Source organism: Bos mutus, chromosome 14 (genome assembly GCF_027580195.1).
Source record: "Bos mutus isolate GX-2022 chromosome 14, NWIPB_WYAK_1.1, whole genome shotgun sequence".
In the NCBI taxonomy this organism is placed as follows: Eukaryota; Metazoa; Chordata; class Mammalia; order Artiodactyla; family Bovidae; genus Bos; species Bos mutus.
In genome coordinates this window covers 79,234,444-79,260,936 of record NC_091630.1, presented here as the reverse complement: position 1 = coordinate 79,260,936, position 26,493 = coordinate 79,234,444, and the positions used below count along the sequence as shown (strand labels likewise).

Here is a 26,493-nt window from a genome sequence, read left to right as displayed (position 1 = left end):
ACATGGCAAGAGGGGAGGAGATGGTGAGATGTACGAAAAGAGCGACATGCAAACTTACATTACCATATGTAAAACAGATAGCCAACAGGAATTTGCTGCATGGCTGAGAAAACTCAAACAGGGGCTCTATATCAACCTAGAGGGGTGGGATGGGGAGGGAGATAGGAAGGAGTTTCCAAAGGGAGAGGACATATGTATACCTATGGCTGATTTATGTTGAGGTTTTGACAGAAAACAACAAAATTCTGTAAAGCAATTATCCTTCAATTAAAAAATTAATAAATTATTTAAAAAACAAAGAATACTGGAGTGGGTTGCCATGCCCTCCCTCCAGAGAATCTTCCCGACCCAGGGGTCAAACTTTGGTCTCCTGCATTGGCAGGCAGATTCTTTACTGTCTGAACCACCTGGGAAGCCCGTGTGTGTGTGTGTGTGTGTGTACATGTACATATACAAAAGTTCCCCTGGAGGAGGGCATGGCAACCCACTCCAGTATGCTTGCCTGGAGAATCCTATGGACAGAGGAGTCTGGCAGGCTCCTCTGGGTTTCAAAGAGTTGGGCATGACTGAAGCAACTGAGAACACCTACAGACATACACAGACACACACACACATATATATACACATATATGTGTGTGTATATATATGCATACACATAAATACATACACATAGATACACATAAATGTGTACACATAATATATGTATATACACATAATATATACATATATACACATAAATGTGTATATACAGACATATATGTGTATATACACACACATATATATACACACATATAAGCAAACAAACAAAAAACCAAGGAGCTACCAAAAGTGCAAGAAAAATTGTAGAACAGTATGAGTCTTAAATTAAGACATAGTCTTAAAATCTTAAAGGTCTGGCTTCACTTTCTACGATTTAATTGCAACTCTACATTCTTGTATGTAATATGGAGATTTTTTTTTTAATCTGCTGTGTTTTCTCCATTGTTTCAGTTCTTTCCTGGTGGCAACTCAGGCTAAATCTAGTAAACTTAAAAAGGGAATGTATTGGAATGTTGTCAAAGATGTCACACAGTAAATTGATAGGCTTGTATCCAGCCTCAGGAATGAGGCAAAAATCGGAATGAAAATCAGTATAGGATCAAGGTAACAAGAGCATCCTACCAACTCAGCAGAGCGCACACCTGAAATGAGAGCCGGACCATTCCCCACCCCCAACTCCTGCTGTGAGTCACTTGATACAACATGCAAACTTGAGGGAGAAAGACTCTAATCGACTAAGTGTAGATTACAAATCCATTGGCTGCTTTGAAATAGTGAGAGAAAGAATCTCAAGGGAAGAGAACACACCGCCTCCAGGGGCCTCCAGTCCTCTATTAGGAGGGCAGCGGACATTGATTAATAGTCCCACTGAAATTGTACAAAGTGGGGGCTACTTAGGTCCCTCAAATTAATGGATGCTGGACAGTCATAAATCAACAAATGTCCACTCTTACCACCTCACAAGGTTGTTGAGAGTGGAATAAATCAGAGACAAAAGCTCTGAAAACTGAAACCCACTACACAAATTATTACTGTTGTTATTATTAATAATACGAGAATTTGTGAAAAAAACAAAACACCTCTAAAATCATGGTCATTTCAAACTTTGAATATTTCCCTCCTTTACTAAAGAAATTATTCATTAGTATTGGGCCCAAAATTAATGTCTCTCAAATTAATAGCAGGGAATATGTGTAGATAATGTTGACATTGACTGATAAGTAAAAAACAAGTGCCCTTTTTACATAGATTTGGAAGATCACATTTCATTTTAGGTGGGCTTCAAAGCAGAGTGTGGAGGATGGGGAAGTGTGAATTTCTAGACAAAAGTCATCATCTAGAACGGAATTCTTAGCAGTGGTCTTTAAGTGCATGAATGGCTTCAGAGCTATTAAATCCTGAAATTGCATTTAAATATTTTGTTTGTTGCACATAGAAGTCTGTGTGTGTACATGTTCAGGCACTAAGTTGTATCCAACTCTTTGAGACCCAATGGACGGCAAGCCCACCAGGCTCCCCTGTCCATGGGATTTTCCAAGCAAGGATACTGGTGTGGATTGCCATTTCCTTCTCTGGGGGATCTTCCCAAGCCAGGGATTGAACTTGCATCTCCTGTGTCTCCTGCATTGACAGGAGGAGTCTTTACCACTGCATCACCTGGGAAAACCAGAAGAGTGTGTATGTTTATATTTCTCCAGGATATAGCCAATCCATTCACAGTTCACCTTTTTTTCCCTTTAGAGTACTCTGTACTATTCAAGAAATATTAGACAACAAAATGATTAGATAAAAGCATGAAACATTTAAATAATAATACATGGCAGGCAGAATTAAATGAGCATTTTAGACACCACAAACAATAGATCAAAGAAAAAATTGTACATTAAAAAGCTACTAAAATTCAAAAAAGTTCCTAAAGCATATCATGCTTCAAATAGAGAGAGACAGAAATAGTATTCCCAGCACAGAGTTAGTGCTTTGTTTAAAGTAAATAAATTCAAAAAGGGAAAAAAAAAAGAGAGATACTAGATTTCTGAGGAACTTTCCATCCATTCCAACTGGTTTCATATTTTAAGCTGTAAAATTTTGAAGTTATTAGGACTGTGGAATTTTCCATGGAAACTGTGTCCTTCCGAATCTCATTACCTCATGCAATAATGGTTACGACCTAAAGTAGTTAGATTAATATATATGAAGATGAGGTTGAGGCTTACTTCTTTTATGCAATAAAGACTCATTTTTTTAATCCTCTACTACTGTTTTTACAGCTCATTTACATATTCATTGATAACTTTCCATACGTCAAGCCCTGTGTTTGGTACTTGTTTTTTTTTACCTTTCACAATAAGGTTCAAATTATTATTTTGACTTTCACAATGCAAGGAAATTGGAAGCCCACTGAGGGTAGGTGACTTGGCTAAAATGACCAATTAATAAGTGTCAAAGCTGGAATTACAATACAGCTCTGACAAGCTCATTTTAAGTATTTATATTCTGTTTAAAAGATCAAACTACTTTTTTTTTTTAACTTTACAAAATTGTATTAGTTTTGCCAAATATCAAAATGAATCCGCCACAGGTATACATGTGTTCCCCATCCTGAACCCTCCTCCCTCCTCCCTCCCCATACCCTCCCTCTGGGTCGTCCCAGTGCACCAGCCCCAAGCATCCAGTATCGTGCATCGAACCTGGACTGGCGGCTCATTTCAAACATGATATTATACATGTTTCAATGCCATTCTCCCAAATCTCCCCACCCTCTCCCTCTCCCACAGAGTCCATAAGACTGTTCTATACATCAGTGTCTCTTTTGCTGTCTCGTACAACAGGGCTATTGTTACCATCTTTCTAAATTCCATATATATGCGTTAGTATACTGTATTTATGTTTTTCCTTCTGGCTTACTTCACTCTGTATAATAGGCTCCAGTTTCATCCACCTCATTAGAACTGCTTCAAATGTATTCTTTTTAATGGCTGAGTAATACTCCATTGTGTATATGTACCACATCTTTCTTAGCCATTCATCTGCTGATGGACATCTAGGTTGCTTCCATGTCCTGGCTATTATAAACAGTGCTGCGATGAACATTCGGGTACACGTGTCTCTTTTCCTTCTGGTTTCCTCAGTGTGTATGCCCAGCAGTGGGATTGCTGGATCATAAGGCAGTTCTATTTCCAGTTTTTTAAGGAATCTCCACACCGTTCTCCATAGTGGCTGTACTAGTTTGTATTCCCACCAACAGCGTAAGAGGGTTCCCTTTTCTCCACACCCTCTCCAGCATTTATTGCTTGTAGACTTTTGGATCGCAGCCATTCTGACTGGTGTGAAATGGTACCTGATAGTGGTTTTGATTTGCATTTCTCTGATAATGAGTGATGTTGAGCATCTTTTCATGTGTTTGTTAGCCATCTGTATGTCTTCTTTGGAGAAATGTCTATTTAGTTCTTTGGCCCATTTTTCCTCTATGACCCACCTCCCAGAATATTGGAAATAAAAACAAAAATAAACAAATGGGACCTAATTAACCTTAAAAGCTTCTGCACACCAAACTACTTTTTAAAATACCATCAGTAGTGCTTCCTGGGCGGCTCAGTGGTAAAGAATCCACCAGCCAATGCAGGAGACACAGGTTCAATCCCTGATCCAGCAAGATCCCACATGCTGTGGAGCAACTAAGCCCCTGTGCCTCAACTACCAAGACTATGCTCTGGAGCCCGGGAGCCATAGCCACTGACGCTTGCACACCCCAGAGCCGGACCTCCACAACCAGAGTATCCACCGCAATGAGAAGGCCACATACCGTGACTAGAGAAAAGCCCAGGCAGCAATGAAGACCCAGCACAGCCAAAAATAAACCAAATTATTTTAAAACAAAAGTGTTAATATGCATTTGCGCCACCTAAGAGATTTTCTGTTTGTTTCTTTGTTGGCTCTTCAAGGCTGTGTCAAAGATTCAGAGATTACATGATCACCCAAAGAGAGCTGACACAGTTGAAATAGGTCTAGTATCCTTTTGTGAAAGTCAAAGTGTCAGTCCCTCAATCAGATCCCACTCTTTATGACCCCATGGACTACAGCCCTGCCAGGCTCCTCTGTCCATGGGATTCTACTAATCCATTAATACTAGAATTTTTATCATCATGAAAGAAATATCCTGGAACACATAGATAAATATTACTATTTCACCCCACCCAGTCTCTTTAAGAGGACCTGTGATTCATGCTTATATGTTCCAAGGACCCCGGCCAGATTTGGAGTGTGGTCCAGATTTAAGATCTTGATTCCTGCCATAGTTCTTGGTCCTCTTGACCCTCCTATTAATTTACCAAGCCTGAGTCATAATTCTAGATGGTCTTACTGGGGATCTTTGACTCAAAAGAGACTCATAAAAGCTTTTATGGGAAATTAGACACTAATGTCAGGGTTTCACACAATTGAGATATCTTGTGGTGTTGGACTTGTGGTGCAGTCCTTGGACTGCAAGGAGATCAAATCAATTAATCCTAAAGGAAATCAGTCCTAACATTCATTGGAAAGACTGATGCTGAAACTCCAATACTTTGCCCACCTGATGTGAAGAACTGACTCATTGGGAAAGACCCTGATGCTGGGAAGGATTAAAGGCAAGAGGAGAAGGGGATGACAGAGGATAGGATGATTGGATGACATCACCGACTCAATGGACATGAGTTTGAGCAAGCTCCAGGAGTTGGTGATGGACAGGGAAGTCTGGCATGCTGCAGTCCATGGGGCAGCAAAGAGTCAGACATGACTGAGCCACTGAACTGAACTGACAGTACCCCAGACCAACCCCACCAAGATGTTCCCCCCCACTGCCTCCTGCTGATGCTGTTTAGTCACTAAGTTGTGTCCGACTCATTGCAACCCCATGGACTGTAGCCCTCCAAGTTCCACTGTCCGTGGGATTTCCCAGGCAAGAATGCTGGAGTGGGTAGCCATTTCCTTCTCCAGGGGGATCTTCTCGACCCAAAGACCAAACCTGGGTCTCCTGCATGGCAAGCAGATTCTTACCACTGAGTCACCTGAGAAGATCCTCAAATTAAAAGATACATTTTTCACTGAGGTGTGGTAGTCTTCATATCTCCATTTCTCTTTGGGAAACACAGGAAACCAGGCCAGAGTGTAGGGTTATAGCTTATTTTCTTAGGATCATAAAATTTCAGTGCTAGAAGTGATCTGAGAGACATTCTGGCTCAGTATTATATTGTTAAGAACACTGAGACCCTTAGACACACACAAAAAAATTTGGCCAAAGCCAGATAAGGAGTTGATAGCAGGCTGATACTAAGATCGAAGGTTCCTAACTCCTAATTCAATACCCTTTCCAATATACAGGCCTCTATGCACTGACCCAATCATTTTCAATACACAATTATGGACATTCTGCTCCCATTTTACAAATCAAAGCAGTAACCAGTGTGACATGTGATTTGTCAAGTGTAGTAAAAACTGACCCCAGGTCCCACTTCCTGTTGTCTTCAGTTTGCCTACTTCTTCAACATTAATTCTGAGACTATTGATTTTTTTATTCAACAAACTTTTACTTAGAAACTGTAACACTGTGAACTGTTTATTACCAAAGACCAGCTTTGCTCATCCTGGTCACCTCTGACAATGTGAAGGTCAGAATATGGTAGGGGAAGGAGAAATCTACAGAATTAAGGAAATATAATTTGGTAGAAACAACCATGTAAGAGATGAGATTTGGAATATGAAGGAAGGAATGACTCACTCTTCCAGCAGGAGATAAGAAGACTTCATGATGGACATGACATTGTAATACTGGGCCCTGAAGACTGAGAAGTACTTTGCTAACTGTATAAGGTAAAGGGTATTCCAGACAGAGGAAAGAGCAAAATCATATTGGGATTGGCCAAAAAGCTCATTCAGGTTTTTCTGTAAAATGTTATAGGGAAACCCGAATGAACTTTCTTGCCAATCCTATATAACAGTGTGGAATCACCTGTTATAGAGTTGATAGAGTTCGTAAAAGGTAGTTGGGAGATATATCCTGGTAAAGAATCCTCATGCCAGTTCAGGAGATGCAAGAGACACTGATTCTATCCCTGGGTCAGGAAGATCCCCTAGAGGAGGAAATGGCATCCCACTCCAGTATTCTTGCCTGAAAAATTCCATGGACAAAAGAGCCTGGCAGAGTCTCTCTGCAACCATCCATGGGGTCACAAAGAGTTGGACACAACTGAACACACACACACACACACACACAACTTAAATGCTAGACTAGAACCAGGCAGTCAGGGGTCTTGAAGGCCATGAAATATAAAGAAGGTTGGCTTGCAGATGTTAGGAAGCCAGTAGAAGCAGAGTAGCATCAGGTTCGGACAAGGCAATGGCACCCCACTCCAGTACTCTTGCCTGGAGAATCCCATGGCTGGAGGAGCCTGGTAGGCTACAGTCCATGGGGTCGTGAAGAGTCAGACACGACTGAGCAACTTCACTTTCACTTTTCACTTTCATGAATTGGAGAAGGAAATGGCAACCCACTCCAATATTCTTGCCTGGAAAACTCCAGGGACAGGGGAGCCTGGTGGGCTGCCGTCTATGGGGTCGCACAGAGTCGGACACGACTGACATGACTTAGCAGCAGCAGCAGCAGCAGGTTATATGTGTGTTTTGGGAAGGTCCATGTGACAAGACTGCAGAAGATCACTCAGAGGTACCAAGAGTAGAGGCAGGAAGACCATTTCAAATATTTCAGTAGTCCTGATGACAGATGATGAAAGTCTCAATGATTAAAGTAAGCTTGGAGGAAAATTACACTTTTGGAGAATTCACAAGGTAGGACTCAGTGATACACTGGATACTGCTTATGACAGAGCAGCAAGAGCTGAAGGTGATGGAGATTCTAACTTAGGTGACTGTCACATGGTCATGAAACTATATACGCTAGAACAAATGTTTAACTATTTGGGTTCACTGAGACTTTTAAGTATCTGACAGAAACTCAAGCCACTACCCAGAAAAAGTCACATATGGACATATACAATTGTTCGTGCAACTGTAGATGCTTTATTGGCTCTGAAGCCTGTGAATGAATGGGACTTCGGATTACGAATCCCTGTTTTAGAAGAATTCAATGTACAAGCACTGGTGAGGTTTGGGTTGTCAATTATTAACATCCTAGAATTAATCTGTCAGCTTCTGACACTGGAAGCTGGATTACCTGTACTCCAATGTATCAACTGGGGGTATGGTTAAAAGCACTAGCCATGTGGTAGCCATGGGGCAGGAAGTGTGATCACAGAGTGGGAACAAAGCACAGAGTGGGGATCAGAGAAATGATCATCACCACCCCCCAATTTTTCTGAGTTATTGTGAGTCATGGTCCTGAATGAATCAAGCATATCCCATGTTTTTACCATCCCTCCACATCTGAGACTCTATTTAGTACTCACAATAGCCTTGTGACGTCAAGAGATCCATGTCAGAAGATGAAATGATCAAAGCTCAGAGACATGGAGTGACTTTCTTTCCCAAGATCACAGTTAGCAGCAGAGACAGGGCCTCGTCTGTTTCCTTCCTTCTCAAGGCTGTTTTCTTTGAAGACATGTTGCCTGAGACACCAAGATGAAAGATGCCTGGATACTGATCCAGTTTTTTTTGTTGTTGTTGTTGTTGTTTTTCACTTCACACTGATGATGCTATTCAGAGCACTGATACCCAGGACACTGCTGAGGTCACGGCATTCATCAACAGTGGGGAGGCCATGGGTTGGAGCCACGAAGGACATTGTCTTCAGCTTAAGGCAGACATGGGTTCAAATGCCAACTCTGCCACTGATATCTCTGTGAGACTGGGTAAGCTCTGTAATATCACTGGTGTTCAGTTTCCTTGTCTTTAAAATAGAGTTAGCAACACGCTTCTCCAAATTTACCAGGCTCAAGTGAGCATGAGAAGTGAAAACGACCTCTCCGCACTGGCTCCTCTTCTGAAGGCTTTCAGCAGGCACCGCAATTTCCCTGGGATCATAAATCCTATCTGCAGGCTCCTGACACCAATCCCCTTCTCTCAGATCACTCACTGGGGGCAACCAGCCTTCCAGAATGGTCCACTGGCTGCCCTGCCTGGAACAAGCATCTCTCTTGTGTACATCGCCAAAACAATATGTGCCAAGAATATCTGAGACCTTAATACTTGAAGGGTGAGTCTTCACAGACTTAATGAGCATCTATTTTTAAATGACACATGCTCAGAAATAAAGGACAGTAAGATTGTAAATGTGGAACATTCCTGACGGAGAGTGGTTACTGGGTCTGTGTCATGGAACATTCCAACTGTGTTGACTGTCCTCATAATATTCATATATTTAGATAGTCACTTGCAACATCTGAAGGCCCACCACCTATAAGGAAATAAAACATGAGGTAGTGTGTCTTAGTCCAGGAAACAGCTAGACAAGAAAATGCTGAGTTATTTTTTTCATTTAAGTAGTTAACTGTAACGAATACGAGTAATCCTGCCATGATAGAGAGGCATGCCTTTCCACACCATTTACTGCAGAGAGAAAATGAGAAAACCCCAAAACTACCATTTTGAACATATGATGTCTATCCGCTCACTAACTCTGTGACTTTGAGAAAACCTCTCTGAGATCATGATTCCTGATTTCTCAACTGGGGATGTAATGCAGGCTTATCATCCTCACACTGTGCTTCCCCCATGGTTTAGTGGTAACGAATCTGCCTGCCATTCAGGAGATGCGTCAGGAGCTGCAGGTTTGAGCCCTGGGTCAGGAAGATCCCCTGGAGAAGGAAATGGCAACCCACTCCAGTATTCTTCCCTGGGAAATTTCATGGATAGAGGAGACTGGTATGCTGCAGTCCATGGGGTTGCAAAGAGAGTCAAATATGGCTGGGTGACTAAACAACAACATCTTTACAGCCTCTTTAAGAAGAAGACAATAAAGCCCCATATTACACTGAGGATTATCCCCTTTCTGAACTTCCTTCTTCTATTGTGTTGCTTCTTAGAGTTTTCAAGATTCAGTGTGCCAAGGACATGCACTGTGGTTGTCTTCCAGGGCATTAACATGCCACTCTGGATTGTTGTTCTTTGTCAACATTAAACAATGGGATATGCATAAGATCATTTTCTTGGATGGTGTGTATATATATAAAAAAAAAAATATATATATATATACACACACACACACCGTATGTCTGGTGCCACCATATATATATATATGGTGGGAAAACATGGAACTTTATTCTGATCCAAAGTTTTCTGGGGGATTTTAAGTCCTTCAGTGTTCTCTGTATATTTTAAAATCATCTTATCAATTTCTACAAAAACATATGATGGGATTTTTACTGTAAGATATTGAATATTTTACTGTAAGGTATTGAATCTAGATTAAATTTTGAGATAAATGATTGGTTATATGTGTTTCAGATTCTTGATCTTATCTCTCTTTTATTGGAAGCCATCTGCCCACAAGGAAAAACATACCTTGTATCACCCTCTGTGCCCTAAATTTACTTGAGGAGTTTTCTAGAGGTGGGACAGTCTTTAAATTGTCTGCTTATATCTATGACTGAATAATTCCATTTCATGTGTGGAATATCAAAGTTATTTGCTCATGCACCTAAGCCAGTAGATCTATCAATAATAAAGCTGACAGCTCGCTTTCTACATCTTAATTATTTTTTCTACCTCTCAATCAACTCTAACATCAAATGGAAAATAGTCATTAAGGACATCTTCAGTTAGATACACCTTGACGAGCCAATAAAATAACCAGAATTACAATTCCTTCAAATAATGCTTGCTTTGCTTAAATTTAAATTTAGATTACCTGGGCTAATAAAATAGAAGCAGTACTAAAATTTGCATTTGATATTTTGATCAGTCACATTCATAAGGATACATCTTACAAGGAGAGAATATTGAGGGATTAACAATTATTGAGCATCACATTTATACCTCATTGCAGATTTCTGGGGTACTATTATTCCCATTAAGCAAAGTGAGGAAACATCATTTTAGAGGTTAAGTAACCAGAGGCTTGAACTTACACACTTAAATAGAATCCTCAGAAAAGACATAATCAACTTTTCATGTAAAATGCTTACAATCTTTAAATGTTTTCACATATATTTTATATGCTACTAGGAATTATATTGTAAAGATGTCAGGCAGTTAACCTCAGCTTACAGAGGGCAGAACTGAGGCTCAATAGATTATCTTATTTACAAAACAGAAATGGAGACACCAATGTAAAAAACAAATTCATTGATACCAAAGCAGGAAAGGGGGCCAGGATGGATGGGAGATTGGGATTGACATGCATACACTACTATGCATAAAAGAGATCACTAAAGAGAATCTTATGACAAACCTAGACAACATGTTAAAAAGCAGAGACATTATGTTACTGACAAAGGTCCATCTAGTTAAAGCTATGGTTTTTTAAGTAGTCATGTATGGATGTGAGAACTGGACCATAAAGAAAGCTGAGCACCGAAGAATTGATGCTTTTGCACTGTGGTGTTGGAGAAGACTCTTGAGAGTCTCTTAGACTGCAAGGAGATCCAGCCAGTCCATCCTAAAGTAAATCAGTCCTGAGTATTCATTGGATGGACTGATGCTGAAGCTGAAGCTCCAATACTTTGGCCACCTGATGCAAAAAACTGACTCATTTGAAAAGACGCTGATGCTGAGCAAGATTGAAGGTGGGAGAAGGGGATGACAGAGGATGAGATGGTTGGATGGCATCACCGACTTGATGGACATGAGTTTGAATAAGCTCTGGGAGCTGGTGATGAACAGGGAAGCCTGGTGTGCTGTAGTCCCTGGGGTTGCAAAGAGTAGGACATGACTGAGCTACTGAACTGAATTGAATAAGAATCTACTGTGTAGCACTGGGAAATCTACTCAATGCTCTGTAGTGACCTAAATTAGAAGAAAATACGAGTAAAAAGGGATATGTGTGTGCTTGTGGCTGATTCACTTTGCTATACAACAGAAACCAACACAACATTGTGAACAACTATACATCAATTTAAAAACAACAAAAACTGAGCCTCAAAGAACTTAAGTGACTTGCTCCTGGTCATGCACTCACCACCAGAATATGGTAATGGGTCTTGTTACTCACAATGAGGCAACCTATTACTATATCATACTCAAAAGTGGGCTATTTCTAGTCACTTTTATTACTTTTGACATAAGGTCCCTAAGCACTGACCCTATTTTTAGACAACAATGTAGGCCAGGAGAGAACAGATATGAATGTTTCCTTCACAGTTGATAGGAAAGAAGGACCCCAGTATTGATCTACTACAATCAATATAATGGATGTTTTAGAACTGGATAGATGGAAATCTATACCAATTCATTTGGCTGTTTTGGTGCTTGTAACTAGTAGAAAATACTTGAGTAACTGTCTCATTCCAATCACTGTAAGGCAACTGGCTCTTAACTTTCTAACTCATCATCTATGTGATATTTTTTCCTCAGCATGGATCCCATATAAATAGATTAGAATCAAATGTGGTTCTAATTATAAATCAAAGATGTCAACTTATGATAAAAGAATGAACAGTCTGACCTAGTCTAATTGGTTTTCTTGTCAACTAATCCTTACTTATCTAGTCTAAGCCCTTTAAATAGCCTCAGTCAGTCACAAAATAATACTCTGAATCCAGATAAAATGTAATGAGAGCATAAATGAAGACAGTGTCACATGTCATGGAGAGAAGTGCCACAGAGCCTATGACATACCAGGTGTTCAGTGAATAATTGTGGAATCAAATATTCCACTTTCTATTAATGTGCCCATATTCTATGAATATTTAGGTAATTGAATTCATAGTATATTGTGGGAAGTGGGCAATGAAAAAGGATCAATCGAAGATGGGCATATACGCAGAAAAAACTCTAATTCAAAAAAGACCCATCCACCCCAATATTACAGCACTGTTTACAATAGACAGGACATGGACGCAGCCTAAATGTTTATCAACAGACTGATGGATAAAGAATAGGTGGTACATGTATGCAACAGAATATTACTGAACCATAAAAAGGAACAAAATTGTGCCACTTGTAGACATGTGGATGGACCTAGAGACCACCATACAGAGTGAAGTCAGAAAAACAAATATTGTGTATTAATGCATATATGTGATATCTATAAAAATGGTATATATTATCTTATCTGCAAAGCAGAAAAAGAGACACAGACAGAGAGAACAAAAGTATGGACACCAGGTTTGAAAGGGAGAGAGGGGAAGAATGAATTGAGAGACTGGGATTCACACATATACCCTATTGATACTATGTATAAGATAGATAACAAAAACCTACTTGTTAGTTATCTATTTAATCTATAGCCCAGGGAACTCTACTCAATGATCTGGGGTGACATAAATGGGAAAGAAATCCAAAAAAGAGGGGGTATATGTTTATATGTGAATCAAGAAGCAACAGTTAGAACTGGACATAGAACAAATGACTGGTCCAAAATTGGGAAAGGAGTACAACAAGGCTGTATATTGTCACGCTGCTTATTTTATGTATATGTAGAGTACATCACAGAGAAGGCAATGGCACCCCACTCCAGTACTCTTGCCTGGAAAATCCCATGGACGGAGGAGCCTGGTAGGCTGCAGTCCATGGAGTCACGAAGAGTCAGACATGACTGAGCGACTTCACTTTCACTTTTCACTTGGCAGCCCACTCCAATATTCTTGCCTGGAGAATCCCAGGGATGGTAGAGCCTGGTGGGCTGCCGTCTATGGGGTCGCAGAGTCGGACACGACTAAAGTGACTTGGCGGCAGCAGAGTACATCATGTGAAATGCCAGCTGGATGAATCACAAGCTGGAATCAAGATTGCAGGGAGAAATATCAACAACCTCAGATATGCAGATGATAGCACTCTAATGGAAGAAAGCAAAGAGGAACTAAAGAGACTCTTGATGGGGGTAAAAGAGTAGAGTGAAAAAGGTGGCTTGAAACTCAACATTAAAAAAACTAAGATAATGGCATCCAGTCCTATCACTTCATGGCAAATAGAAGAGGAAAGAGAGAAAGCAGGGATAGATTTTATTCTCTTGGTCTCCAAAATCACTGAAGACTGACTACAGCCATAAAATTAAAAGACACTTGCTCCTTGGAAGAAAATCTATGAAAAACCTGGGCAGCATATTAAAAAGCAGAGACCTCACATTGGCAGTAAAGGTCTATATAGTCAAAGCTACGGTTTTCCCAATAGTCATGTACAAATGTGAGAGGTGGATCATAAAGAAGAATGAGAGCCAAAGACCTGTTGATTTCAAATTGTGGTGTTAGAGAAGACTCTTGAGAATCCCTTGGACTGCAAGGAGATCAAACCAGTCAATCCTAAAGCAAAACAATTCTGAATAGTCACTGGAAGGACTGATGCTGAAGCTGAAGCTCCAATACTTTGGCCACCAGATGCGAAGAGCCAACTCATTGGAAAAGACCCTGATGCTCAGAAAGACTGAAGAAAAGAGGAGAAGATGGAGTAAGAGATGGTTGAATAGGATCACCGAGTCAACAGACATGAATTTGAGTAAACTCCGGGAGATGGTGAAGGACAGGGAAGCCTAGAGTGCTGTAGTCTATGAGGTCACAAAAAGTCAACTTAGCAACTGAACAAGGTGTAGTAGAAAGAAAGTAACCCTTGGATTCAGATATATCTCAGAGCAAATCCATTCTCTCTACTTACTGGTATTATTCGGGACAAATCAAGTAATCCCTAATAAGGTGGGTTTCTTAATGTGCAAAGTGCTGATCAGTGCTTTAACAGGAAAAGTACAAGAAGCGACTAGACCTAGACCTAGGCCCATGACCAGGAGTGACTAACCAAACTAGGAAACTTCAAAGGAGGCATTCCAGAAAGGAAGTCATATAAATAAATTCAATAAGGATGAGTAGGGGTTACAAAGCAAAAACTGGAAAAAGAAAATAGTAAATATTTTGCAGTCTATACAGTCCCTGTCACAACGGTTTCATTCTGTGCTGTAGTGCAAAATCAGCCATAGACAATATGTAATGGATGGGCATTGCTGCTGTTTGTTTAGTCACTAAGTTATGTCCGAGTCTTTGCGACCCCATGTACTGTAGGCCACCAGGCTCCTCTGTTCATGAGATTTCCCAGGAAAGAATACTGGAGTGGGTTGCCATTTCCTTCTCAAGAGTGGACGGGCATGGTTCTGCTTAAATACAACTTTATTACAAAAACAGACAGCAGGCAGTATTTCATCCATAGGCTATAGTTTGCTGATCCCCAGTATAAAGAATACAAGAGGAAGTCAAGCATAGAGATTGAAAAATATTTGAAGGACATTTAGTTATTAAATTCACTCATTTAGCACATCTTCAAGGAATGTGTTCTATGTACTAGGAACTTCCCTAGATGCTCAGGACACAAAAGACAGAGTTCCTCTTCTGGTGATACCATAATACAGTGAATCAGAACCCTATATAACTGAGAATAGACTGAATAATAGCTTTGTAAGCTAAAAATCCTGAAATACATATAAATCACCATCATTGCGATAATTCAATGTCATATTCAGTATGATTACTTTATTTTGAGGCCTTTTGTAACACAATGTCAAGCGCATATTTACTGACCACTTGAATAGAAAGACATAAGTTGCTGAAAGTTCCAGGAAAACAAACCTAGTGTAGAATTTAAGACTAATGAGGTGGATGAAACTGGAGCCTATTATACAGAGTGAAGTAAGCCAGAAAGAAAAACACCAATACAGTATACTAACGCATATATATGGAATTTAGAAAGATGCTAACAATAACCCTGTGTACGAGACAGCAAAAGAGACACTGATATATAGAACAGTCTTATGGACTCTGTTGCAGAGGGAGGGGGTGGGAAGATTTGGGAGAATGGCATTGTAACATGTATAATATCATGTATGAAATGAGTTGCCAGTCCAGGTTCGATGCACGATACTGGATGCTTGGGGCAGGTGCACTGGGACGACCCAGAGGGATGGTATGGGGAGGGAGGAGGGAGGAGGGTTCAGGATGGGGAACACATGTATACCTGTGGTGGATTCATTTTGATATTTGGCAAAACTAATACAATTTGTAAAGTTTAAAAATAAAATAAAATTTAAAAAAAAAAAAAAAAAAAAAAATTTTTAAAGAAAAATAAATAAATAAAAAAGCTAAACTCTGGGGGAAAAAAAAAGTCCCACACCAAGAACCTGCTAGTCCTATAAGTGATCTCCTCTGGCACTCACAATAGCTTTTCAAGGTGGTTCTTCTTGGTCCCACTTTACAGATGTGAAAATGTGGCCTAAAGAAATTTCATCTCTTCCTGGGTGCTAGGGAGTTGAGATTTAGACACTAAAGATGGTTGACTTGTCCTACCTCCAAACTGCCTATTTGGAGAAAAACATGGACAAAGCAGCAGGGAGTTGGACGCTGGAGTTTCATGGCAGGGGAGTAAGCAGAGAAGTTAAGATGAGTCTGTCAGAGGCCCACAGAGAACTCACGATAGTCCTGGGAACTGAAATCAAGCATCCTAATTGCCACTTCCTGCTTCTAATCACTTTCCCAAGAGAGCTGCCCCAGTGATTCCTGAGTGGAGGGAAGGCTGAGAGAATCTTTTAAATCCCAGCCCTTGTTATAAATTTAGACTTCAGGAGAGGAAAAGAAGAAAAAGAAGAAAAAAAAAATGTTGGCTTAAGAAAGTAAAGTTTCCCACTCATCAGATCAAGGGCAGTAGACAGAGGAAAAGAACATAAATTCAGTCACTTTGCCTGCTGGCCCCAAGGCAGCGGAGCCCTAGTTTTCCCTGAAAGCTCAGCCACCCAACTTGGAGGGAATGCAGTCATGCCCAGAATTACGTAGCAACACAAGGCAGGCTTCTGTTTCTCCCTAATGAGTTGATTATATCCTGTCAGAAGAATCATAAGGCCATCAAATGTCAAGTCAATTTTCTCAAACATATTATTTTCATAGCAGCTGGGTCTGACTAAACTCTTGAAACAGAGCATCCTATTGTTACACTTTACTGGGAATGTTAAAGTGAAACTCAATTTAAAAAGAAAGAAAAAATCCTCACAGGACATATGATCCTGATTCATGGAAGTTTACAGTTCAGTATTCAGAGGCCGGTTTTATTAAGATGATTTGGTCACTTAGTTCATAATTAACAGATCATGACAGAGGAAATAAACGTGGGATGTGTTATCTGCCCATAAGAGCCATTTGCTCAGAAGGCAGGTGGGATGTGTCTTTAGCTACTGACTTGACTTATGAAAAGTTTTAAGGAGAAAATTTGAATTTTCAAGGTACTGCATTCTGATCCTTATATTACCAACACATGATCCTGAATGAATCTAGTTTATCACAATCTCGAAAGACACAGACATGATACTGAGATAAAATACTGGACTTGAGTCGCACAACTAGAGTTTCAGCCACTTATGTGCTGAATGGTCTTAAGTGAATTTATGAAATGAACACAGTAATAACTAAGTAAGAGCTGCTGAAGGAATTGAAAAGATACATGGCACACTGATGCAGAATAAATATTCAATGAATGGTAGCAATGAAAATGATGGCAGCAAGGATAATAATGACAAGTGGGAAAAGATAAAGAATTTGGTAAAACATGCATCCAGGGCCAGTCAGAGAGAGGGAGAAAGCTATGAAATGTGGAGCTAAATCAATAACACAGCCTCCAATTTACATTGACTGATGTTTGCATTGGACAAGGTCCTCATTCTATAACATCAAACATCACTATTAGGACATGTCTCCATCCACCTAAATCCAACTATGAGCACCAAATTCTGTTGTAGATTTTCTATTTGGTTTTCAATCATTTTTATTTTTTATACAATTTGCTGATGTGGCAGGCGAAATTCTGAAATGCCCCAGGAGACTTTTGGACCCTGGCATATTCATACTTCTTATTTAGTCACTCAAACACTAATATAGGTACTGCTGTGAAAGGGTTTTGCAGAGGTAATTAAGATCCCATATCAACTGACTTTATGACAAAGAAAAAATAAACTTTCAGTTGCTAAGGGGGAAAGTGGGAGAGGAATAAATTGGGAGACTGGAGTTGACATATACATACTACTACACCATGGCTGATTCATGTGAATGTATGGCAAAAACCACCACAATATTATAAAGTAATTAGCCTCCAATTAAAAAAAAATAGATAACTGATAGGACCTACCGTAGAGCACAGGAAATTCTACTCAATACTGTAATGACATACATGGGAAAAGAATCTTACAAAGAATTGATATATGTATATGTATAACCGATTCACTTTGCTGTATACCAGAAAATAATGCAATGTTGTAAATCAACTATACTGCAATAAAATTAAGAAAAAAAAGAAAGAAATAAAGAGTATGAGGGTGGGCCTGACCTAAACACATGAGCCCTTTAGAAGCAGAGAGTTTTCTCCAGCTGACAGTAGAAAAGAAAGTCAGCAATTCAACCATGCAAATAAGTGGCCACACCATCACAGGCCTGCAAGGCAGGGGACCTGGGTTCAATCCCTAGGTTGGAAAGATCCCCCAGGAGAAGGAAAATGGCAACCCACTGCAGTGTTCTTGCCTGGAAAATCGCATGGACTGGGAGGAGACTGGTGGGCTACAGTCCATAGGGTCACAAAGAGTCGGACACAATTGAGTGATTTTCACTCTCACTTTACTGACTTGAATATGGAAGGGGCTACCTGGCAAAGAATGTAAAAGGCTTTTAGAAGCTGAGAGCTGACAGTCATCAAGGGAACAGGAACCTGAGTTCTACAATTATTAAGAATTGAATTCTACCAACAAGAATGAGATTAAAAGAGAGATTTTTTTCCTAGAGCATGAAGATGAAAATTCAATCCAGCTGACATCTTAATGTCTACCTTGTAGTACCCTGGGCAGAGAACCCAGACAGTTCATGCTGGACTTCTGACCTAGAGAACTAAGAGCTAATTAATGGGTATTATGTTAAGTCCACTGATTTTGTGGTAATTTGTCACACAGCAATATAAGACCAATGTAAGTGGTTTGACTTCTCAAAGTCAGAAGTTATTCTAAGTTCTCTGGCCTCTGAGCAAGACTTGTTTATTCATCCAAACTCAGATAAGGAAAGATTGACAGTAATAACACTAATCACTCAAGTTAGACGTGTATGAACATGCGCTCTGTCTCTCTCAGGCTTCATCTCAAAATATCAGAATAATTGAGACAAAGTAATTTGCTGAAGCAATTCAGCAAATGCCCCCAATTTCCTTTTTCCGGTAGACATGCCATAACTTCAATAAGTATTTATTGAACGATTACTGTATGCTGGGCTCTATGACAGACTGCAGGATGTAATTTTAGTAACAGAACCACAGATCTTCAAAGAGGTCACTGAACAGTAGGGGAAGCAGATAAGGGAAAGCCTAGTCCTAGAAATCAGGAAAGGCTTCCAAGGGCAAGCAATTGTTAAGCTGAAATCTGAAAAATTACTCACTCAAATGGATGTAAAGGGAAGCAAAGGTTTCCAGGAAGCAAGAGTACCATGTGCAGACTACCAAGAGTGATGGAAGCCGGAGTCCTCGGCAAGAAGCACACAGCATCCATCCTGGCTGAAACATGTCAGCAGTGTGGTGGGGTGGGGGATGGAGGTGAAGAAGGTGGCAGAGACCATTGGCACAGTGAGATCCTCCTAAGAAATGTGGAATTCTTCCCGAAGTCAAGAATAACCCCTGAAGATTGATAAGCAGATAAGCAACACTATCAGTCTCGCTTAAACCAAAAAATTACCTTGCTAGAGTTTACAGAACAACAGCTTGAAAGGGACCACTCAGCACTGGAGACAATATACCATTGTGTCAATTCAAGTGAAGTTGACAAAGGATGGCGGCCTGAATTCAGGCAGTGCCAGGTGGATGTTAAAAATGGAGATTTGCAAATTATTGATTTTAGATTTTTCAAGTCTTGGTTAGATGTAGGAGGAGAGGGAACATGAAGTGAGATATCTGGTTTGGGAAATGGGCTGGGTAGAAATGCCAATCAATGAGCAGAGTACCCAGAGAAGATGATCATTTGCTTGGGGGTGGGTGGGATGGGGGAGGAGGTGGAAGGTGATGGGTTTGGTTTGGGACATGCTGGATTTTAGGTATTCATGGGAAACTGAAAAGGATATACAGAGGAGGGAGCTGGTTTATTTGGTAGCATCAGCTGTGACTCTAGAACCTGGTTTATGTGGATCGTAAATGCCAAAACATGAATTCCCTATCAGCATCATGTATTTCTTAATATTTTTTTCTTAACTCTTCCTTCAGATAATCAAAGTTGTTTTAACTTCTAGAACGTGTGATCGATAAAAACTGAAATACCGCGTGTGCTGCCATCACAATCTGTCCTCTCCTTTCCTTTAAGGCGGATGCAAGTACATTTTAAGTGTTGTGAACACAGAAGTATTCAGAAATCCAAAAGTCTGAGAAAACATTGATCAATGTGTAGGACACAGTTTCCTTTTATTAAACCTAATTTCTTCAACGTGTTAATAAGGACACCTATTACTCATATTGTGAAATTTAAATAGGGGAGATTAAAGATAAGTAGCAGAATCAAGTCCACTCTAGAAAACAAATGATCTCATTAAAGAAGTGCTTATTTGTGTCTGCCTTCTTATAAAAATAATAGCAACATCATTCCATGGTGACTAGTAAAATAGGAACTGATAGGGAACATCTTCCATTAGAGATATTCTAATTAGGTTTTATTTTACATAGTTATTTACTGAACAAATATTATAATTTGAAGTAGTTAGTAAACAATGACAGGTGTAGTCAGAATATAATTGGCGCTCTGATCATGCAAGCAAGCCTTCAAGGTGGCGCGAAAGAAAGACAAGAAGCCTAAGTCAACCTGGAAGTTTAATTTAGATCTTACTCATCCAGTAGAAGATAGAATTTTTGATTCTGGAAATTTTCAACAGTTTCTGCAGGAAAAGGTTAAAGTGAATGGAAACACTGGAAAACTTGGGAATGTTGTTCACACTAAAAGCTTTAAGAATAAAATCGTGGTCATTTCTAAGAAATGGTATTTGAAGTATCTTGGCTGAAAGGAGCTACTCCACGTTCAAGGTCAGGAGGGGTGGTGGTGAGGAGATACCCCTCCTCCAAGGTAAGGAGCAGCAGCTGCACTTTGCTGGAGAAGTCGTGAAGAGATAACCCACGTCCAAGGTAAGAGAAACCCAAATAAGACAGTAAGTGTTGCAAGAGGGCATCAGAGGGCAGACAGACTGAAACCACAATCACAGAAAACTAGCCAATCTGATCACATGGACCACAGCCTGGTCTAACTGAATGAAACTAAGCCATGTCCGTGGGGCCACCCAAGACAGACGGGTCATGATGGAGAGGTCTGACAGAATGTGGTCCACTGGAGAAGGGAATGGCCAACCACTTCAGTATTCTTGCCTTGAGAACCCGATGAACAGTATGAAAAGGCAAAATAATAGGATACTGAAAGAGGAACTCCCCAGGTCAGTAGGTGCCCAATATGCTACTGGAGATCAGTGGAGAAATAACTCCAGAAAGAATGAAGGGATGGAGCCAAAGCAAAAACAATACCCAGCTGTGGATGTGATTGGTGATAGAAGCAAGGTCCAATGCTGTAAAGAGCAATATTGCATAGGAACCTGGAATGTTAGGTCCATGAATCAAGGCAAATCGGAAGTGGTCAAACAGGAAATGGCAAGAGTGAATGTCAACATTCTAGGAATGAGTGAACTAAAATGGACTGGAATGGGTGAATTTAACTCAGATGACCATTATATCTACTACTGTGGGCAGGAATCCCTTAGAAGAAATGGAGTAGCCATCATGGTCAACAAAAGAGTCTGTAATGCAGTACTTGGATGCAATCTCAAAAATGACAGAATGATCTCTATTCATTTCCAAGGCAAACCATTCAATATCACAGTGATCAAGTCTATGCCCCAACCAGTAACGCTGAAGAAGCTGAAGTTGAATGGTTCTATGAAGACCTCCAAGACCTTTTAGAACTAACACCCAAAAAAGATGTCCTTTTCATTATAGGGAACTGGAATGCAAAAGTAGGAAGTCAAGAAACACCTGGAGTAACAGGCAAATTTGGCCTTGGAATACGGAATGAAGCAGGGCAAAAGCTAATAGAGTTTTGCCCAATAGAACGCACTGGTCATAGCAAACACCCTCTTCCAATGACACAAGAGAAGACTCTACACATGGACATCACCAGATGGTCAACACTGAAATCAGATTGATTATATTCTTTGCAGCCAAAGATGGAGAAGCTCTCTACAGTCAGCAAAAATAAGACCAGGAGATGACTGTGGCTCAGATCATGAACTCCTTATTGCCAAATTCAGACTTAAATTGAAGAAAGTAGGGAAAACCACTACACCATTCAGGTATGACCTAAATAAAATCCCTTATGATTATACAGTGGAAGTGAGAAATAGATTTAAGGGACTAGATCTGATAGATAGAGTGCCTGATGAACTATGGACTGAGGTTCGTGACATTGTACAGGAGACAGGGATCAAGACCATGGAAAAGAAATGCAAAAAAGCAAAATGGCTGTCTGGGGAGGCCTTACAAATAGCTGTGAAAAGAAGAGAAGCAAAAAGCAAAGGAGAAAAGGAAAGATACAAGCATCTGAATGCAGAGTTCCAAAGAATAGCAAGAAGAGATAAGAAAGCCTTCCTCAAGATCAATACAAAGAAATAGAGGAAAACAGAATGGGAAAGACTAGAGATCTCTTCAAGAAAATTAGAGATACCAAGGGAACATTTCATGCAAAGATGGGCTAGATAAAGGACAGAAATGGTATGGAACTAATAGAAGCAGAAGATATTAAGAAGAGGTGGCAAGAATACACAGAAAAACTGTACAAAAAAGATCTTCACGACCCAGATAATCACGATGGTGTGATCACTCACCTAGAGCCAGACATCCTAGAATGTGAAGTCAAGTGGGCCTTAGAAAGCATCACTATGAAAAAAAAAAAAAAGAAAGCATCACTATGAACAAAGCTAGTGGAGGTGATGGAATTCCAGTGGAGCTATTTCAAATCCTGAAAGATGATGCTGTGAAAGTGCTGCACTCAATATACCAGTGGAAATTTGGAAAACTCAGCAGTGGCCATGGGACTGAAAAAGGTCAGTTTCATTCCAATCCCAAAGAAAGGCAATGCCAAAGAATGCTCAAACTACCGCACAATTGCACTCATCTCACATGCTAGTAAAATAATGCTCAAAATTCTCCAAGCCAGGCTTCAGCAATACGTGAACTGTGAACTTCCAGATGTTCAAGGTGGTTTTAGAAAAGGCAGAGGAACCAGACATCAAATTGCCAACATCTGCTGGATCATGGAAAAAACAAGAGAGTTCCAGAAAAACATCTGTTTCTGCTTTATTGACTATGCCAAAGCCTTTGACTGTGTAGATCACAATAAACTGTGGAAAATTCTGAAAGAGATGGGAATACAAGACCACCTGACCTGCCTCTTGAGAAACCTATATGCAGGTCAGGAAACAACAGTTAGAACTGGACATGGAACAACAGACTGGTTCCAAATAGGAAAAGAGTACATCAAGGCTGTATATTGTCACCCTGCTTGTTTAACTTATATGCAGAGTACATCATGAGAAACGCTGGGCTGGAAGAAGCACAAGCTGGAGTCAAGATTGCTGGGAGAAATATCAATAAGCTCAGATATGCAGATGACACCACCCTTATGGCAGAAAGTGAAGAGGAACTCAAAAGCCTCTTGATGAGAGTGAAAAGAGAAGAGAAAAAGTTGGCTTAAAGCTCAACATTCAGAAAACTAAGATCATGGCATCTGGTCCCATCACTTCATGGGAAATAGATGGGGAAACAGTGGAAACAGTGTCAGACTTTATTTTTGGGGCTCCAAAATCACTGCAGATGGTGATTGCAGCCATGAAAAGAAATTAAGACAAAAAGACACTTATTCCTTGAAAGGAAAGTCCATTAAGACAAACCTAGATATGTATGCATATTCAAAAGCAGAGAATACTTTTGAACTTTGAGTCCCTTGGACTGCAAGGAGATCCAAAAGGTCCATTTTTATTTTTTTTTATTTTAAAAGGCATATGGTTTTACCAGTAGTCATGTATGGATGTGAGAATACCATCCCTCTGGACTGTAGAAGATGGCTGAGCACCGAAGAACTGATCAATGCCATTTCCCAAAACTGTGGTCTCCCACAGAGAAGACTCTTCAGAGTCCTTTTGGACTGCATACACAGGTTAGATCCAACCAGTCCATTCTATTGGAGTTTTCAGTCCTGGGTGTTCATTGGAAGGAATGATGCAAATGAATTCTTTTTAAGGCTGAAACTCCATTGTGTAAATGTACAGCTTTCTTATCCATTCATCTGCTGGGAAGAGTTGACTCATTGGAAAAGACTCTGATGCTGGGAAGGATTGGGAGGATTGGGGGCAGGAGGAGAAGGGGATGACAGAGGATGAGATGGCTGGATAGCATCACCAACCTGATGGATGTGAGTTTGAATGAACTCCGGGAGTTGGTGATGGACAGGGAGGCCTGGTGTGCTGTGATTCATGGGGTCGCAAAGAGTTGGACACGACTGAGCGACTGAACTGAACTGAACTGAACCAAGAGTTACCTTAAAAAGAACAGTCTTCTTGATTGGCTTCATGTGGTTGCATCTGACAAGGAGACCTACGGGCTTTGTTACTTCCAGATTAGTCAAGATGAAGGTGAATCTGAGTCTGAGGACTAGATGAAGCCATCCTTTATAGGGCTTTGCTTGCTAATAAAACAAATCAATCATACAAAAGAAAGAAACATCTTGAAATGGACCTTTAGCTTATCAGTGAATAAAAAACATTACTCTGTATGTTAAGCATTCATCTCTTTTATTTAAGTGTATGTTGTTTATATGGTGCTGGCTTTCCTTTAATACTTTTTAAAATTTTTATTGGTGTAGTTGACTTACAGTGTTGTGTTAGTTTCAGTTGTACAGCAAAGTGAATGAGTTATACATATATCCACTTGTCCTTTTGTCATACAGACCATTACAGAGTATTGAGTAGGGCTCTCTGTGCTACACAGCAGGTTTTATTTATCTGTTTTATGTATGCTAAGTCACTTCAGTCGTGTCTGACACTTTGCACGACAGTGGACTATAGCCCGCCAGGCTTCTCTGTCCATGGGATTCTCCAGGCAAGAATACTGGAGTGGGCCGCCATTTCCTACTGTTTTATGTATAGTAATATGTATATGTCAGTATCAATCTCCCAATGTATTCGTCTCTCCTGTATCCCCTGGTAACCATAAGTTTTCTACATCCAACTTCAGTTTTGTAAATAAGCTAGTGGAATTTCTTTCAGGATTTCTGTAATGTACTGATATTACAAATGTCTTTAAGTTAAAGTATATAGAAAACTATAAAACACTGGTGAAAGAAATCAAAGAGGACACTAATAGATGGAGAAATATACCATGTTCATGGATCAGAAGAATCAATATAGTGAAAATGAGTATACTACCCAAAGCAATTTATAGATTCAATGCAATCCCTATCAAGCTACCAACAGTATTCTTCACAGAGCTAGAACAAATAATTTCACAATTTGTATGAAATATAAAAAACCTCAAATAGCCAAAGCGATCTTGAGAAAGAAGAATGGAACTGGAGGAATCAACCTACCTGACTTCAGGCTCTATTACAAAGCCACAGTTATCAAGACAGTATGGTTCTGGCACAAAGACAGAAATATAGATCAATGGAACAAAATAGAAAGCCCAGAGATAAATCCACGCACATATGGACACCTTATCTTTGACAAAGGAGGCAAGAATATACAATGGATTAAAGACAATCTCTTTAACAAGTGGTGCTGGGAAATCTGGTCAACCACTTGTAAAAGAATGAAACTAGACCACTTTCTAACACCATACACAAAAATAAACTCAAAATGGATTAAAGATCTAAACGTAAGACCAGAAACTATAAAACTCCTAGAGGAGAACATAGGCAAAACACTCTCTGACATACATCCCAGCAGGATCCTCTATGACCCACCTCCCAGAATATTGGAAATAAAAGCAAAATAAACAAATGGGACCTAATTAACCTTAAAAGCTTCTGCACATCAAAGGAAACTATTAGCAAGGTGAAAAGGCAGCCTTCAGAATGGGAGAAAATAATAGCAAATGAAGCAACTGACAAACAACTAATCTCAAAAATATACAAGCAACTCCTACAGCTCAACTCCAGAAAAATAAATGACCCAATCAAAAAATGGGCCAAAGAACTAAATAGACATTTCTCCAAAGAAGACATACAGATGGCTAACAAACACATGAAAAGATGCTCAACATCACTCATTATCAGAGAAATGCAAATCAAATCCACTATCAGGTACCATTTCACACCAGTCAGAATGGCTGCGATCCAAAAGTCTACAAATAATAAATGCTGGAGAGGGTGTGGAGAAAAGGGAACCCTCTTACACTGTTGGTGGGAATGCAAACTAGTACAGCCACTATGGAGAACAGTGTGGAGATTCCTTAAAAACTGGAAATAGAACTGCCTTATGATCCAGCAATCCCACTGCTGGGCATACACACTGAGGAAACCAGAAGGAAAGAGACACATGTACCCCAATGTTCATCGTAGCACTGTTTATAATAGCCAGGACATGGAAGCAACCTAGATGCCCATCAGCAGATGAATGGATAAGAAAGCTGTGGTACATATACACAATGGAGTATTACTCAGCCATTAAAAAGAATACATTTAAATCAGTTCTAATGAGGTGGATGAAACTGGAGCCTATTATACAGAGTGAAGTAAGCCAGAGAAAGAAAAACACCAATACAGTATACTAATGCATATATATGGAATTTAGAAAGATG

General features: G+C 40.0%; 1 protein-coding gene and 1 long non-coding RNA gene across 4 annotated transcripts in view; one reads left to right on the top strand and one right to left on the bottom strand.

Moving 5' to 3' along the window:
* LOC138990775 (uncharacterized) overlaps positions 1 to 26,493 on the bottom strand; it is a 586,949-nt gene that overhangs the window by 147,496 nt on the left and 412,960 nt on the right. Inside the window, exon 1 of one of the 3 annotated variants that reach the window (XR_011466875.1) lies at positions 7,980 to 8,590. The exons of the other annotated variants lie outside the window; for them this stretch is intronic. This is a non-coding gene — a long non-coding RNA (uncharacterized lncRNA). Of the gene's footprint in view, positions 1 to 7,979; positions 8,591 to 26,493 lie in introns of those variants that run through there. 3 annotated transcript variants of the gene reach the window in all.
* On the top strand, positions 19,210 to 24,352 carry LOC102275438 (ribosomal protein eL22-like). Its single transcript, XM_070382854.1, has 3 exons — positions 19,210 to 19,245; positions 20,418 to 20,653; positions 24,223 to 24,352. Exons 1-3 carry the CDS (start codon positions 19,210 to 19,212, stop codon positions 24,350 to 24,352), a joined length of 402 nt encoding a protein of 133 aa, XP_070238955.1.

Bases quoted from the DNA above. Each gene is read 5' to 3' on its own strand.
- LOC102275438 (XM_070382854.1), top strand. From the start codon at position 19,210: ATGGAGGTGAAGAAGGTGGCAGAGACCATTGGCACA. The intron at 19,246-20,417 runs GTGAGATCCTCC...TGATCATGCAAG, and splicing joins TGGCAGAGACCATTGGCACA to CAAGCCTTCAAGGTGGCGCG. The intron at 20,654-24,222 runs TGGCTGAAAGGA...TGAACTGAACTG, and splicing joins AAATGGTATTTGAAGTATCT to AACCAAGAGTTACCTTAAAA.